We start from the raw sequence: 19,127 nt of genomic DNA, 5'->3' as shown, positions 1-19,127 counted from the left end.
TTGGATGTATTTGATACCATTCCACTGATTCCACTCCAGTCATTACCACGAGCCCCGTCCTCCCCAATTAAGGATTCACCAAACTCCTGTGTCGTGTTTGTACACCTTTTCAGTACATCTTTGTCATATAATCCTCTGAAACCTTCCCCTTGGATTGATGTAATACGAACAGAGAATGCCAGAACTGTTCATCAGCTGATGAGTTTAGAGCTCCATAGTTTAGGAATATAAACTGTTAAAACCTAATATATTTCTGTAATATATTGCCACTTCTCTTTAGAGATTGATGTAATGCAGTCAGACAGATCACTGTTGGTGGAAGCAGGTCCCTGCCTTCTGCAGTAAGTAAATGGTTGACATCAGTGTTGTTCACATGGCCCTGTAATTTAAACTAACTCCATACAGTGATACATTTTGTTTATCGCAGGGTAATAATAGCTATGTTTTTCATGTCTACTGTGACTCGTGATCAATGCTGTGGATATAACGTGATTCGCAGATTGTGTCTATGAAACTGTGTAGCCACCAAATGACCAATGAATCCCATGTCCCAGAGTTGTGGTCTTTGGTCGGATTAGGCCTCTTGTGTGGTGTGGAATACTTCTAATGACTCTCATCTCTCAGCTGTTGGCCAGGTTCACATCCATAGTTTGGAGCGATCCATCTAATCCTCTCAAACAATGCCAACCAACGGTTTCCCATGGAGGTGCAATATCTTTGAGTTCACAGAAAGTGTTAAACTGGGTACAAGGTATGATGTGTGTTGTGACTCATAGATGTGAGTTCAGAACACGTTATAGATTAACACTTCTAACAGACCTGGACCACTGATGGAACTGGACCACTAATAGAACTGGACCACTAATAGAACTGTATAATATAACTGGACCTCTAATAGAACTGTATAATATATTTGGACCACTAATAGAACTGTATAATATATTTGGACCACTAATAGAACTGTATAATATATTTGGACCACTAATAGAACTGTATAATATATTTGGACCACTAATAGAACTGTATAATATATTTGGACCTCTAATAGAACTGTATAATATATTTGGACCTCTAATAGAACTGTATAATATATTTGGACCTCTAATAGAACTGTATAATATATTTGGACCTCTAATAGAACTGTATAATATATTTGGACCTCTAATAGAACTGTATAATATATTTGGACCTCTAATAGAACTGTATAATATATTTGGACCACTAATAGAACTGTATAATATATTTGGACCACTAATAGAACTGTATAATATATTTGGACCTCTAATAGAACTGTATAATATATTTGGACCTCTAATAGAACTGTATAATATATTTGGACCTCTAATAGAACTGTATAATATATTTGGACCTCTAATAGAACTGGACCACTAATAGAACTGTATAATATATTTGGACCACTAATAGAACTGTGTAATATATTTGGACCACTAATAGAACTGTATAATATATTTGGACCTCTAATAGAACTGTATAATATATTTGGACCTCTAATAGAACTGGACCACTAATAGAACTGTATAATATATTTGGACCACTAATAGAACTGTGTAATATATTTGGACCACTAATAGAACTGTATAATATATTTGGACCTCTAATAGAACTGTATAATATATTTGGACCTCTAATAGAACTGGACCACTAATAGAACTGTATAATATATTTGGACCTCTAATAGAACTGTATAATATATTTGGACCTCTAATAGAACTGGACCGCTAATAGAACTGTATAATATATTTGGACCTCTACCGGCCTGGTACAGATTGTGGGGTTACAGCAGGGTCACTTTATGAGTCTGCATGTCAATCTCCTCTATAGGACACTAGCTAGCTCTAATGAAGTTACGTTGGCAAGGACTCTTAGCACTATCCTCACCAAACATAACAGCAGTAAAGGCATGACCTCTCTACCAATGAAAACATAGTAAATGATTCCTTTGTCTTGTTGGTCCAGTGACCTACATGTGGGAAGCCAGCCTCAAGACAGGTTGTGAAAAAGCTTACTCATAATTCTCCTCTCTCATATTCCCAGTGAAGTACATGAGAGAAGCCAGCCCCTATGTGAAGAAGGGTTCTCCTGTGTCAGAGATAGGCTGGGAGACGCCCCCACCTGAGTCCCCGAGGCTGGGTAGCCCCCACCGTGACGTCCCCGTCACCCCCACCATGTCCCTACAGGGGGACAGGAGGTACATCCCCTTAAAGATGTGTTACGTCACCAGGAGCATGACTTCTCCAGACCCTGGAAACAGGTAAAGGCTCCAGCTTCATTCTGCATTACTATTATTCTGTTTCCCCCCCGTATATTATTATCTACAGGGGCGTAACGGCAGGGGGTGCAGGGCTAGGTGGGGTAACACTGCTACAATTAGAATTGATTGGATTTATATTGCGAGTGTTTTGCCAGATGCAGGGCCTTCAGAAAGTAGTCACACCCCTTCACTTGTTCCACATTATGTTGGGTTACAGCCTGAATTCAAAATGGATTCCATCAATTTTTTTCGGCCCACCCATCTACACACAATAACCCATAATGACAAAGTGAAAACATGTTTTTAGCAAATGTATTGAAAATGAAATACAGAAATATCTCATTTACATAGGTTTTCCCACCTCTGAGTCAATAATCAAATGTATTTATAATCAATCAAGTTTATTTAAAAAGCCCTTCTTACATCAGCTGATGTCACAAGTGCTGTACAGAAACCCAGCCTCAATACATGTTAGAATTACATTCGGCAGTGATTACAGCTGTGAGTCTTTCTGGGTCAGTCTCTAAGAGCTTTGAGTCTTTCTGGGTCAGTCTCTAAGAGCTTTGAGTCTTTCTGGGTAAGTCTCTAAGAGCTTTGAGTCTTTCTGGGTAAGTCTCTAAGAGCTTTGAGTCTTTCTGGGTAAGTCTCTAAGAGCTTTGCTCACCTAGATTGTACAATATTTGCACATTATTGAAGGTGCCGAAGGTGCTGTAATAAAAGCAACACATTACATTGTGACGGAGGAGAGACTCATCTCATCCACCACCAATGAGTAACTCCCACCACATGTTTTTCCTGGGACAGTGTAACAGGGATGGTCGTCTCTGTGACAGTGTAACAGGGATGGTCGTCTCTGGGACAGTATAACAGGGATGGTCGTCTCTGTGACAGTGTAACAGGGATGGTCGTCTCTGGGACAGTGTAACAGGGATGGTCGTCTCTGGGACAGTGTAACAGGGATGGTCGTCTCTGTGACAGTGTAACAGGGATGGTCGTCTCTGTGACAGTGTAACAGGGATGGTCGTCTCTGTGACAGTGTAACAGGGATGGTCGTCTCTGTGACAGTGTAACAGGGATGGTCGTCTCTGGGACAGTGTAACAGGGATGGTCGTCTCTGGGACAGTGTAACAGGGATGGTCGTCTCTGGGACAGTGTAACAGGGATGGTCGTCTCTGGGACAGTGTAACAGGGATGGTCGTCTCTGGGACAGTGTAACAGGGATGGTCGTCTCTGGGACAGTGTAACAGGGATGGTCGTCTCTGGGACAGTGTAACAGGGATGGTCGTCTCTGGGACAGTGTAACAGGGGTGGTCGTCTCTGGGACAGTGTAACAGGGGTGGTCGTCTCTGGGACAGTGTAACAGGGATGGTCGTCTCTGGGACAGTGTAACAGGGATGGTCGTCTCTGTGACAGTGTAACAGGGATGGTCGTCTCTGGGACAGTGTAACAGGGATGGTCGTCTCTGGGACAGTGTAACAGGGATGGTCGTCTCTGGGACAGTGTAACAGGGGTGGTCGTCTCTGGGACAGTGTAACAGGGATGGTCGTCTCTGGGACAGTGTAACAGGGATGGTCGTCTCTGGGACAGTGTAACAGGGATGGTCGTCTCTGGGACAGTGTAACAGGGATGGTCGTCTCTGGGACAGTGTAACAGGGATGGTCGTCTCTGGGACAGTGTAACAGGGATGGTCGTCTCTGGGACAGTGTAACAGGGATGGTCGTCTCTGGGACAGTGTAACAGGGATGGTCGTCTCTGGGACAGTGTAACAGGGGTGGTCGTCTCTGGGACAGTGTAACAGGGATGGTCGTCTCTGGGACAGTGTAACAGGGATGGTCGTCTCTGTGACAGTGTAACAGGGATGGTCGTCTCTGTGACAGTGTAACAGGGATGGTCGTCTCTGGGACAGTGTAACAGGGATGGTCGTCTCTGGGACAGTGTAACAGGGGTGGTCGTCTCTGGGACAGTGTAACAGGGATGGTCGTCTCTGGGACAGTGTAACAGGGATGGTCGTCTCTGTGACAGTGTAACAGGGATGGTCGTCTCTGTGACAGTGTAACAGGGGTGGTCGTCTCTGGGACAGTGTAACAGGGATGGTCGTCTCTGTGACAGTGTAACAGGGATGGTCGTCTCTGGGACAGTGTAACAGGGATGGTCGTCTCTGGGACAGTGTAACAGGGATGGTCGTCTCTGTGACAGTGTAACAGGGATGGTCGTCTCTGGGACAGTGTAACAGGGATGGTCGTCTCTGGGACAGTGTAACAGGGATGGTCGTCTCTGGGACAGTGTAACAGGGATGGTCGTCTCTGTGACAGTGTAACAGGGATGGTCGTCTCTGGGACAGTGTAACAGGGATGGTCGTCTCTGGGACAGTGTAACAGGGATGGTCGTCTCTGGGACAGTGTAACAGGGATGGTCGTCTCTGTGACAGTGTAACAGGGATGGTCGTCTCTGGGACAGTGTAACAGGGATGGTCGTCTCTGGGACAGTGTAACAGGGATGGTCGTCTCTGGGACAGTGTAACAGGGATGGTCGTCTCTGTGACAGTGTAACAGGGATGGTCGTCTCTGTGACAGTGTAACAGGGATGGTCGTCTCTGGGACAGTGTAACAGGGATGGTCGTCTCTGTGACAGTGTAACAGGGATGGTCGTCTCTGTGACAGTGTAACAGGGATGGTCGTCTCTGGGACAGTGTAACAGGGATGGTCGTCTCTGTGACAGTGTAACAGGGATGGTCGTCTCTGGGACAGTGTAACAGGGATGGTCGTCTCTGTGACAGTCACAATGGATTAACTGCTGTGGTTCTCAACTATCAGAGTGTTCAGAGTTTAAGAGATGTTACCTTGATTAACCAACACAGAGAAACGGTTTCTGACACACATAGCCTACCTTAATTAACCAACACAGAGAAACAGTTTCTATCTGACACACATAGTCTACCTTAATTAACCAACACAGAGAAACAGTTTATATCTGACACACATAGTCTACCTTAACTAACCAACACAGAGAAATGGTTTCTACCTTAATTAACCAACACAGAGAAACGGTTTCTATTTGACACACATAGCCTACCTTAATTAACCAACACAGAGAAACAGTTTCTACCTTAATTAACCAACACAGAGAAACAGTTTCTACCTTAATTAACCAACACAGAGAAACAGTTTCTACCTTAATTAACCAACACAGAGAAACGGTTTCTATCTGACACACATAGCCTACCTTAATTAACCAACACAGAGAAACAGTTTCTACCTTAATTAACCAACACAGAGAAATGGTTTCTACCTTAATTAACCAGCACAGAGAAATGGTTTCTACCTTAATTAACCAACACAGAGAAACGGTTTCTATCTGACACACATAGCCTACCTTAATTAACCAACACAGAGAAACGGTTTCTATCTGACACACATAGACTACCTTAATTAACCAACACAGAGAAACAGTTTCTATCTGACACACATAGCCTACCTTAATTAACCAACACAGAGAAATGGTTTCTATCTGACACACATAGACTACCTTAATTAACCAACACAGAGAAATGGTTTCTATCTGACACACATAGCCTACCTTAATTAACCAACACAGAGAAACGGTTTCTACCTTAATTAACCAGCACAGAGAAACAGTTTCTATCTGACACACATAGCCTACCTTAATTAACCAACACAGAGAAACGGTTTCTACCTGACACACATAGCCTACCTTAATTAACCAACACAGAGAAACAGTTTCTATCTGACACACATAGCCTACCTTAATTAACCAACACAGAGAAACAGTTTCTATCTGACACACATAGCCTACCTTAATTAACCAACACAGAGAAACGGTTTCTATCTGACACACATAGCCTACCTTAATTAACCAACACAGAGAAACAGTTTCTATCTGACACACATAGCCTACCTTAATTAACCAACACAGAGAAACGGTTTCTACCTGACACACATAGCCTACCTTAATTAACCAACACAGAGAAACGGTTTCTACCTGACACACATAGCCTACCTTAATTAACCAACACAGAGAAACGGTTTCTACCTGTCACACATAGCCTACCTTAATTAACCAACATAGATAAACAGTTTCTACCTTAATTAACCAACACAGAGAAATGGTTTCTACCTTAATTAACCAACACAGAGAAATGGTTTCTACCTTAATTAACCAACACAGAGAAACAGTTTCTATCTGACACACATAGCCTACCTTAATTAACCAACACAGAGAAACAGTTTCTATCTGACACACATAGCCTACCTTAATTAACCAACACAGAGCAACAGTTTCTATCTGACACACATAGCCTACCTTAATTAACCAACACAGAGAAACAGTTTCTATCTGACACACATAGCCTACCTTAATTAACCAACAGGGATGGTCGTCTCTGGGACAGTGTAACAGGGATGGTCGTCTCTGGGACAGTGTAACAGGGATGGTCGTCTCTGTGACAGTGTAACAGGGATGGTCGTCTCTGGGACAGTGTAACAGGGATGGTCGTCTCTGGGACAGTGTAACAGGGATGGTCGTCTCTGGGACAGTGTAACAGGGATGGTCGTCTCTGTGACAGTGTAACAGGGATGGTCGTCTCTGTGACAGTGTAACAGGGATGGTCGTCTCTGGGACAGTGTAACAGGGATGGTCGTCTCTGTGACAGTGTAACAGGGATGGTCGTCTCTGTGACAGTGTAACAGGGATGGTCGTCTCTGGGACAGTGTAACAGGGATGGTCGTCTCTGTGACAGTCACAATGGATTAACTGCTGTGGTTCTCAACTATCAGAGTGTTCAGAGTTTAAGAGATGTTACCTTGATTAACCAACACAGAGAAACGGTTTCTGACACACATAGCCTACCTTAATTAACCAACACAGAGAAACAGTTTCTATCTGACACACATAGTCTACCTTAATTAACCAACACAGAGAAACAGTTTATATCTGACACACATAGTCTACCTTAACTAACCAACACAGAGAAATGGTTTCTACCTTAATTAACCAACACAGAGAAACGGTTTCTATTTGACACACATAGCCTACCTTAATTAACCAACACAGAGAAACAGTTTCTACCTTAATTAACCAACACAGAGAAACAGTTTCTACCTTAATTAACCAACACAGAGAAACAGTTTCTACCTTAATTAACCAACACAGAGAAACGGTTTCTATCTGACACACATAGCCTACCTTAATTAACCAACACAGAGAAACAGTTTCTACCTTAATTAACCAACACAGAGAAATGGTTTCTACCTTAATTAACCAGCACAGAGAAATGGTTTCTACCTTAATTAACCAACACAGAGAAACGGTTTCTATCTGACACACATAGCCTACCTTAATTAACCAACACAGAGAAACGGTTTCTATCTGACACACATAGACTACCTTAATTAACCAACACAGAGAAACAGTTTCTATCTGACACACATAGCCTACCTTAATTAACCAACACAGAGAAATGGTTTCTATCTGACACACATAGACTACCTTAATTAACCAACACAGAGAAATGGTTTCTATCTGACACACATAGCCTACCTTAATTAACCAACACAGAGAAACGGTTTCTACCTTAATTAACCAGCACAGAGAAACAGTTTCTATCTGACACACATAGCCTACCTTAATTAACCAACACAGAGAAACGGTTTCTACCTGACACACATAGCCTACCTTAATTAACCAACACAGAGAAACAGTTTCTATCTGACACACATAGCCTACCTTAATTAACCAACACAGAGAAACAGTTTCTATCTGACACACATAGCCTACCTTAATTAACCAACACAGAGAAACGGTTTCTATCTGACACACATAGCCTACCTTAATTAACCAACACAGAGAAACAGTTTCTATCTGACACACATAGCCTACCTTAATTAACCAACACAGAGAAACGGTTTCTACCTGACACACATAGCCTACCTTAATTAACCAACACAGAGAAACGGTTTCTACCTGACACACATAGCCTACCTTAATTAACCAACACAGAGAAACGGTTTCTACCTGTCACACATAGCCTACCTTAATTAACCAACATAGATAAACAGTTTCTACCTTAATTAACCAACACAGAGAAATGGTTTCTACCTTAATTAACCAACACAGAGAAATGGTTTCTACCTTAATTAACCAACACAGAGAAACAGTTTCTATCTGACACACATAGCCTACCTTAATTAACCAACACAGAGAAACAGTTTCTATCTGACACACATAGCCTACCTTAATTAACCAACACAGAGCAACAGTTTCTATCTGACACACATAGCCTACCTTAATTAACCAACACAGAGAAACAGTTTCTATCTGACACACATAGCCTACCTTAATTAACCAACAGGGATGGTCGTCTCTGGGACAGTGTAACAGGGATGGTCGTCTCTGGGACAGTGTAACAGGGATGGTCGTCTCTGTGACAGTGTAACAGGGATGGTCGTCTCTGGGACAGTGTAACAGGGATGGTCGTCTCTGGGACAGTGTAACAGGGATGGTCGTCTCTGGGACAGTGTAACAGGGATGGTCGTCTCTGTGACAGTGTAACAGGGATGGTCGTCTCTGTGACAGTGTAACAGGGATGGTCGTCTCTGGGACAGTGTAACAGGGATGGTCGTCTCTGTGACAGTGTAACAGGGATGGTCGTCTCTGTGACAGTGTAACAGGGATGGTCGTCTCTGGGACAGTGTAACAGGGATGGTCGTCTCTGTGACAGTCACAATGGATTAACTGCTGTGGTTCTCAACTATCAGAGTGTTCAGAGTTTAAGAGATGTTACCTTGATTAACCAACACAGAGAAACGGTTTCTGACACACATAGCCTACCTTAATTAACCAACACAGAGAAACAGTTTCTATCTGACACACATAGTCTACCTTAATTAACCAACACAGAGAAACAGTTTATATCTGACACACATAGTCTACCTTAACTAACCAACACAGAGAAATGGTTTCTACCTTAATTAACCAACACAGAGAAACGGTTTCTATTTGACACACATAGCCTACCTTAATTAACCAACACAGAGAAACAGTTTCTACCTTAATTAACCAACACAGAGAAACAGTTTCTACCTTAATTAACCAACACAGAGAAACAGTTTCTACCTTAATTAACCAACACAGAGAAACGGTTTCTACCTTAATTAACCAACACAGAGAAACGGTTTCTATCTGACACACATAGCCTACCTTAATTAACCAACACAGAGAAACAGTTTCTACCTTAATTAACCAACACAGAGAAATGGTTTCTACCTTAATTAACCAGCACAGAGAAATGGTTTCTACCTTAATTAACCAACACAGAGAAACGGTTTCTATCTGACACACATAGCCTACCTTAATTAACCAACACAGAGAAACAGTTTCTATCTGACACACATAGCCTACCTTAATTAACCAACACAGAGAAACAGTTTCTATCTGACACACATAGCCTACCTTAATTAACCAACACAGAGAAACGGTTTCTACCTGACACACATAGCCTACCTTAATTAACCAACACAGAGAAACGGTTTCTACCTGACACACATAGCCTACCTTAATTAACCAACACAGAGAAACGGTTTCTACCTGTCACACATAGCCTACCTTAATTAACCAACATAGATAAACAGTTTCTACCTTAATTAACCAACACAGAGAAATGGTTTCTACCTTAATTAACCAACACAGAGAAATGGTTTCTACCTTAATTAACCAACACAGAGAAACAGTTTCTATCTGACACACATAGCCTACCTTAATTAACCAACACAGAGAAACAGTTTCTATCTGACACACATAGCCTACCTTAATTAACCAACACAGAGCAACAGTTTCTATCTGACACACATAGCCTACCTTAATTAACCAACACAGAGAAACAGTTTCTATCTGACACACATAGCCTACCTTAATTAACCAACACAGAGAAACGGTTTCTATCTGACACACATAGCCTATCTTAATTAACCAACACAGAGAAATGGTTTCTACCTTAATTAACCAACACAGAGAAATGGTTTCTACCTTAATTAACCTTATGCCCTCAGCTTTAACTTTACTTTAGGGACAAACTGATCTTGCTCGCCTTGTCTTCAGATATTTTTTAAAATTATTTATTTTACCGTTATTTAACTAGACAAGTCAGTTTAAGAACAGATTCTTATTTACAATGACGGCCTAGGAACAGTGGGTTAACTGCCTTGTTCAGGGGAAAAACCTCAGATTTTTACCTTCTCAGCTCGGTGGTTCAGTCTAGCAACCTTTCGGTTACTAGTCCAACACTCGGACCACTAGGCTACCTGCCGCCCCCACACTCTAACCACTAGGCTACCTGCCGTCCCTACACTCTAACCACTAGGCTACCTGCCGTCCCTACACTCTAACCACTAGGCTACCTGCCGTCCCTACACTCTAACCACTAGGCTACCTGCCTGCCCCTACACTCTAACCACTAGGCTACCTGCCGCCCCTACACTCTAACCATTAGGCTACCTGCCTGCCCCTACACCCTAACCACTAGGCTACCTGCCGTCCCTCCACTCTAACCACTAGGCTACCTGCCGTCCCTACACTCTAACCACTAGGCTACCTGCCTGCCCCTACACTCTAACCACTAGGCTACCTGCCATCCCTACACTCTAACCACTAGGTTACCTGCCGTTCCTACACTCTAACCACTAGGCTACCTGCCGTCCCTACACTCTAACCACTAGGCTACCTGCCTGCCCCTACACTCTAACCACTAGGCTACCTGCCGTCCCTACACTCTAACCACTAGGCTACCTGCCTGCCCCTACACTCTAACCACTAGGCTACCTGCCGCCCCTACACTCTAACCACTAGGCTACCTGCCGCCCCTACACTCTAACCACTAGGTTACCTGCCGTTCCTACACTCTAACCACTAGGCTACCTGCCGTCCCTACACTCTAACCACTAGGCTACCTGCCTGCCCCTACACTCTAACCACTAGGCTACCTGCCGTCCCTACACTCTAACCACTAGGCTACATGCCTGCCCCTACACTCTAACCACTAGGCTACCTGCCGTCCCTACACTCTATCCACTAGGATACCTGCCGTCCCTACACTCTATCCACTAGGCTACCTGCCGTCCCTCCACTCTAACCACTAGGCTACCTACCTGCCCCTACACTCTAACCACTAGGCTACCTGCCGTCCCTACACTCTAACCACTAGGCTACCTGCCGTCCCTCCACTCTAACCACTAGTCTACCTGCCTGCCCCTACACTCTAACCACTAGGCTACCTGCCGTCCCTACACTCTAACCACTAGGCGACCTGCCTGCCCCTACACTCTAACCACTAGGCTACCTGCCGTCCCTACACTCTAACCACTAGGCTACCTGCCGTCCCTCCACTCTAACCACTAGTCTACCTGCCTGCCCCTACACTCTAACCACTAGGCTACCTGCCGTCCCTACACTCTAACCACTAGGCTACCTGCCGCCCCTACACTCTAACCACTAGGCTACCTGCCGTCCCTACACTCTAACCACTAGGCTACCTGCCGCCCCTACCCTCTAACCACTAGGCTACCTGCCGCCCCTACACTCTAACCACTAGGCTACATGCCCGCCCCTACACTCTAACCACTAGGCTACCTGCCGCCCCTACACTCTAACCACTAGGCTACCTGCCGCCCCTACACTCTAACCACTAGGCTACCTACCCCCCCTACACTCTAACCACTAGGCTACATGCCCGCCCCTACACTCTAACCACTAGGCTACATGCCCGCCCCTACACTCTAACCACTAGGCTACCTGCCGCCCCTACACTCTAACCACTAGGCTACCTGCCGCCCCTACACTCTAACCACTAGACTACCTGCCGCCCCTACACTCTAACCACTAGGCTACCTGCCCGCCCCTACACTCTAACCACTAGGCTACCTGCCTGCCCTACACTCTAACCACTAGGCTACCTGCCCGCCCCTACACTCTAACCACTAGACTACCTGCCTGCCCCTACACTCTAACCACTAGGCTACCTGCCGCCCCTACACTCTAACCACTAGGCTACCTGCCGCCGCACAGTACAATTTTACGGTTCTATTTTATCCCAAAGTTATGGATCTGACTTTGCCATCCTCCCTTACCTCCTCATCTTTAACCTATCCGAGGCAGACACCTCCACCCGACCAGGAACTCGATCGCCCTGAGCCCATCCTTTACAGTGAGTCCACGTCCCCCCTCACACTGGAGCATCGGGAGGATCTGAGTCCATGGCCTTAGACTTAGATATGCCTGGTATTTATACAGGCACTTAGACAGGCCTAGTATTTATACAGTCAATTAGACAGGCCTGGTCTTTATACAGTCATTTAGACAGGCCTGGTATTTATACAGTCATTTAGACAGGCCTGGTATTTATAGTCATTTAGACAGGCCTGGTATTTATAGTCATTTAGACAGGCCTGGTATTTATAGTCATTTAGACAGGCCTGGTATTTATACAGTCATTTAGACAGGCCTGGTATTTATAGTCATTTAGACAGGCCTGGTATTTAGACAGTCATTTAGACAGGCCTGGTATTTAGACAGTCATTTAGACAGGCCTGGTATTTATACAGTCATTTAGACAGGCCTGGTATTTAGACAGTCATTTAGACAGTCCTGGTATTTATAGTCATTTAGACAGTCCTGGTATTTATAGTCATTTAGACAGACCTGGTATTTAGACAGTCATTTAGACAGGCCTGGTATTTATACAGTCATTTAGACAGGCCTGGTATTTATACAGTCATTTAGACAGGCCTGGTGTTTATACAGTCATTTAGACAGGCCTGGTATTTATACAGTCATTTAGACAGGCCTGGTATTTATAGTCATTTAGACAGGCCTGTTATTTATAGTCATTTAGACAGGCCTGGTCTTTATACAGTCATTTAGACAGGCCTGGTATTTATACAGTCATTTAGACAGGCCTGGTATTTATACAGTCATTTAGACAGGCCTGGTATTTATACAGTCATTTAGACAGGCCTGGTATTTATAGTCATTTAGACAGGCCTGGTATTTATAGTCATTTAGACAGGCCTGGTATTTATAGTCATTTAGACAGACCTGGTATTTAGACAGTCATTTAGACAGGCCTGGTATTTATACAGTCATTTAGACAGACCTGGTATTTATACAGTCATTTAGACAGGCCTGGTATTTATACAGTCACTTAGACAGGCCTGGTATTTATAGTCATTTAGACAGACCTGGTATTTATACAGTCACTTAGACAGGCCTGGTATTTATAGTCATTTAGACAGGCCTGGTATTTATACAGTCATTTAGACAGGCCTGGTATTTATACAGTCATTTAGACAGGCCTGGTATTTATACAGTCATTTAGACAGGCCTGGTATTTATAGTCATTTAGACAGGCCTGGGCTTTATACAGTCATTTAGACAGGCCTGGTATTTATACAGTCACTTAGACAGGCCTGGTATTTATACAGTCATTTAGACAGGCCTGGTATTTATAGTCATTTAGACAGGCCTGGTATTTATACAGTCATTTAGACAGGCCTGGTATTTATACAGTCATTTAGACAGGCCTGGTATTTAGACAGTCATTTAGACAGTCCTGGTATTTATACAGTCATTTAGACAGGCCTGGTATTTATACAGTCATTTAGACAGGCCTGGTATTTATAGTCATTTAGACAGGCCTGGTATTTATACAGTCATTTAGACAGGCCTGGTATTTATACAGTCATTTAGACAGGCCTGGTATTTATACAGTCATTTAGACAGGCCTGGTATTTATAGTCATTTAGACAGGCCTGGTATTTATAGTCATTTAGACAGGCCTGGTCTTTATACAGTCATTTAGACAGGCCTGGTATTTATACAGTCATTTAGACAGGCCTGGTATTTATACAGTCATTTAGACAGGCCTGGTATTTATACAGTCATTTAGACAGGCCTGGTATTTAGACAGTCATTTAGACAGGCCTGGTATTTAGACAGTCATTTAGACAGGCCTGGTATTTATACAGTCATTTAGACAGGCCTGGTATTTAGACAGTCATTTAGACAGTCCTGGTATTTATAGTCATTTAGACAGTCCTGGTATTTATAGTCATTTAGACAGACCTGGTATTTAGACAGTCATTTAGACAGGCCTGGTATTTATACAGTCATTTAGACAGGCCTGGTATTTATACAGTCATTTAGACAGGCCTGGTGTTTATACAGTCATTTAGACAGGCCTGGTATTTATACAGTCATTTAGACAGGCCTGGTATTTATAGTCATTTAGACAGGCCTGTTATTTATAGTCATTTAGACAGGCCTGGTCTTTATACAGTCATTTAGACAGGCCTGGTATTTATATAGTCATTTAGACAGGCCTGGTATTTATACAGTCATTTAGACAGGCCTGGTATTTATACAGTCATTTAGACAGGCCTGGTATTTATAGTCATTTAGACAGGCCTGGTATTTATAGTCATTTAGACAGGCCTGGTATTTATAGTCATTTAGACAGACCTGGTATTTATACAGTCACTTAGACAGGCCTGGTATTTATAGTCATTTAGACAGACCTGGTATTTATACAGTCACTTAGACAGGCCTGGTATTTATAGTCATTTAGACAGGCCTGGTATTTATACAGTCATTTAGACAGGCCTGGTATTTATACAGTCATTTAGACAGGCCTGGTATTTATAGTCATTTAGACAGACCTGGTATTTATACAGTCACTTAGACAGGCCTGGTATTTATAGTCATTTAGACAGGCCTGGTATTTATACAGTCATTTAGACAGGCCTGGTATTTATACAGTCATTTAGACAGGACTGGTATTTATACAGTCATTTAGACAGGCCTGGTATTTATAGTCATTTAGACAGGCCTGGGCTTTATACAGTCATTTAGACAGGCCTGGTATTTATACAGTCACTTAGACAGGCCTGGTATTTATACAGTCATTTAGACAGGCCTGGTATTTATAGTCATTTAGACAGGCCTGGTATTTATACAGTCATTTAGACAGGCCTGGTATTTATACAGTCATTTAGACAGGCCTGGTATTTAGACAGTCATTTAGACAGTCCTGGTATTTATACAGTCATTTAGACAGGCCTGGTATTTATACAGTCATTTAGACAGGCCTGGTATTTATAGTCATTTAGACAGGCCTGGTATTTATACAGTCATTTAGACAGGCCTGGTATTTATACAGTCATTTAGACAGGCCTGGTATTTATACAGTCATTTAGACAGGCCTGGTATTTATAGTCATTTAGACAGGCCTGGTATTTATAGTCATTTAGACAGGCCTGGTCTTTATACAGTCATTTAGACAGGCCTGGTATTTATACAGTCATTTAGACAGGCCTGGTATTTATACAGTCATTTAGACAGGCCTGGTATTTATACAGTCATTTAGACAGGCCTGGTATTTAGACAGTCATTTAGACAGGCCTGGTATTTAGACAGTCATTTAGACAGGCCTGGTATTTATACAGTCATTTAGACAGGCCTGGTATTTAGACAGTCATTTAGACAGTCCTGGTATTTATAGTCATTTAGACAGTCCTGGTATTTATAGTCATTTAGACAGTCCTGGTATTTATAGTCATTTAGACAGTCCTGGTATTTATAGTCATTTAGACAGGCCTGGTATTTAGACAGTCATTTAGACAGGCCTGGTATTTATACAGTCATTTAGACAGGCCTGGTATTTATACAGTCATTTAGACAGGCCTGGTATTTATACAGTCATTTAGACAGGCCTGGTATTTATAGTCATTTAGACAGGCCTGGTATTTATAGTCATTTAGACAGGCCTGGTATTTATACAGTCATTTAGACAGGCCTGGTATTTATAGTCATTTAGACAGGCCTGGTATTTAGACAGTCATTTAGACAGGCCTGGTATTTAGACAGTCATTTAGACAGGCCTGGTATTTATACAGTCATTTAGACAGGCCTGGTATTTAGACAGTCATTTAGACAGTCCTGGTATTTATAGTCATTTAGACAGTCCTGGTATTTATAGTCATTTAGACAGACCTGGTATTTAGACAGTCATTTAGACAGGCCTGGTATTTATACAGTCATTTAGACAGGCCTGGTATTTATACAGTCATTTAGACAGGCCTGGTATTTAGACAGTCATTTAGACAGTCCTGGTATTTAGACAGTCATTTAGACAGTCCTGGTATTTAGATAGTCATTTAGACAGACCTGGTATTTAGACAGTCATTTAGACAGGCCTGGTATTTATACAGTCATTTAGACAGGCCTGGTATTTATACAGTCATTTAGACAGGCCTGGTATTTATACAGTCATTTAGACAGGCCTGGTATTTATAGTCATTTAGACAGGCCTGGTATTTATAGTCATTTAGACAGGCCTGGTATTTATACAGTCATTTAGACAGGCCTGGTATTTATAGTCATTTAGACAGGCCTGGTATTTAGACAGTCATTTAGACAGGCCTGGTATTTAGACAGTCATTTAGACAGGCCTGGTATTTATACAGTCATTTAGACAGGCCTGGTATTTAGACAGTCATTTAGACAGTCCTGGTATTTATAGTCATTTAGACAGTCCTGGTATTTATAGTCATTTAGACAGACCTGGTATTTAGACAGTCATTTAGACAGGCCTGGTATTTATACAGTCATTTAGACAGGCCTGGTATTTATACAGTCATTTAGACAGGCCTGGTGTTTATACAGTCATTTATACAGGCCTGGTATTTATACAGTCATTTAGACAGGCCTGGTATTTATAGTCATTTAGACAGGCCTGTTATTTATAGTCATTTAGACAGGCCTGGTCTTTATACAGTCATTTAGACAGGCCTGGTATTTATACAGTCATTTAGACAGGCCTGGTATTTATACAGTCATTTAGACAGGCCTGGTATTTATACAGTCATTTAGACAGGCCTGGTATTTATAGTCATTTAGACAGGCCTGGTATTTATAGTCATTTAGACAGGCCTGGTATTTATAGTCATTTAGACAGACCTGGTATTTATACAGTCACTTAGACAGGCCTGGTATTTATAGTCATTTAGACAGACCTGGTATTTATACAGTCACTTAGACAGGCCTGGTATTTATAGTCATTTAGACAGGCCTGGTATTTATACAGTCATTTAGACAGGCCTGGTATTTATACAGTCATTTAGACAGGCCTGGTATTTATACAGTCATTTAGACAGGCCTGGTATTTATACAGTCATTTAGACAGGCCTGGGCTTTATACAGTCATTTAGACAGGCCTGGTATTTATACAGTCACTTAGACAGGCCTGGTATTTATACAGTCATTTAGACAGGCCTGGTATTTATAGTCATTTAGACAGGCCTGGTATTTATACAGTCATTTAGACAGGCCTGGTATTTATACAGTCATTTAGACAGGCCTGGTATTTAGACAGTCATTTAGACAGGCCTGGTATTTATACAGTCATTTAGACAGGCCTGGTATTTATACAGTCATTTAGACAGGCCTGGTATTTATAGTCATTTAGACAGGCCTGGTATTTATACAGTCATTTAGACAGGCCTGGTATTTATACAGTCATTTAGACAGGCCTGGTATTTATACAGTCATTTAGACAGGCCTGGTATTTATAGTCATTTAGACAGGCCTGGTATTTATAGTCATTTAGACAGGCCTGGTCTTTATACAGTCATTTAGACAGGCCTGGTATTTATACAGTCATTTAGACAGGCCTGGTATTTATACAGTCATTTAGACAGGCCTGGTATTTATACAGTCATTTAGACAGGCCTGGTATTTAGACAGTCATTTAGACAGGCCTGGTATTTAGACAGTCATTTAGACAGGCCTGGTATTTATACAGTCATTTAGACAGGCCTGGTATTTAGACAGTCATTTAGACAGTCCTGGTATTTATAGTCATTTAGACAGTCCTGGTATTTATAGTCATTTAGACAGACCTGGTATTTAGACAGTCATTTAGACAGGCCTGGTATTTATACAGTCATTTAGACAGGCCTGGTATTTATACAGTCATTTAGACAGGCCTGGTATTTATACAGTCATTTAGACAGGCCTGGTATTTATACAGTCATTTAGACAGGCCTGGTATTTATAGTCATTTAGACAGGCCTGGTATTTATAGTCATTTAGACAGGCCTGGTATTTATACAGTCATTTAGACAGGCCTGGTATTTATAGTCATTTAGACAGGCCTGGTATTTAGACAGTCATTTAGACAGGCCTGGTATTTAGACAGTCATTTAGACAGGCCTGGTATTTATACAGTCATTTAGACAGGCCTGGTATTTAGACAGTCATTTAGACAGTCCTGGTATTTATAGTAATTTAGACAGTCCTGGTATTTATAGTCATTTAGACAGACCTGGTATTTAGACAGTCATTTAGACAGGCCTGGTATTTATACAGTCATTTAGACAGGCCTGGTATTTATACAGTCATTTAGACAGGCCTGGTATTTAGACAGTCATTTAGACAGTCCTGGTATTTAGACAGTCATTTAGACAGTCCTGGTATTTATAGTCATTTAGACAGACCTGGTATTTAGACAGTCATTTAGACAGGCCTGGTATTTATACAGTCATTTAGACAGGCCTGGTATTTATACAGTCATTTAGACAGGCCTGGTATTTATACAGTCATTTAGACAGGCCTGGTATTTATAGTCATTTAGACAGGCCTGGTATTTATAGTCATTTAGACAGGCCTGGTATTTATACAGTCATTTAGACAGGCCTGGTATTTATAGTCATTTAGACAGGCCTGGTATTTAGACAGTCATTTAGACAGGCCTGGTATTTAGACAGTCATTTAGACAGGCCTGGTATTTATA

At 42.1% G+C, this 19,127-nt stretch overlaps 1 protein-coding gene across 2 annotated transcripts in view; it reads left to right on the top strand.

Annotated features, from left to right (window-relative positions):
* LOC149984316 (beta-1-syntrophin-like) overlaps positions 1-19,127 on the top strand; it is an 86,582-nt gene that overhangs the window by 16,151 nt on the left and 51,304 nt on the right. For both annotated transcript variants that reach the window (XM_090220007.1, XM_090220001.1), the window contains exon 2: positions 2,056-2,272. In XM_090220007.1, coding sequence (XP_090076133.1) covers positions 2,056-2,272 — 217 coding nt within the window. The remainder of the gene's footprint in view (positions 1-2,055; positions 2,273-19,127) is intronic.

This window comes from Oncorhynchus mykiss, chromosome 3 (genome assembly GCF_057628025.1).
Source record: "Oncorhynchus mykiss isolate SJ-2025 chromosome 3, ASM5762802v1, whole genome shotgun sequence".
NCBI lineage: Eukaryota > Metazoa > Chordata > Actinopteri > Salmoniformes > Salmonidae > Oncorhynchus > Oncorhynchus mykiss.
The sequence above is the reverse complement of the archived record's forward strand: the minus strand, read 5'-3'. Positions and strand labels throughout refer to the sequence as shown.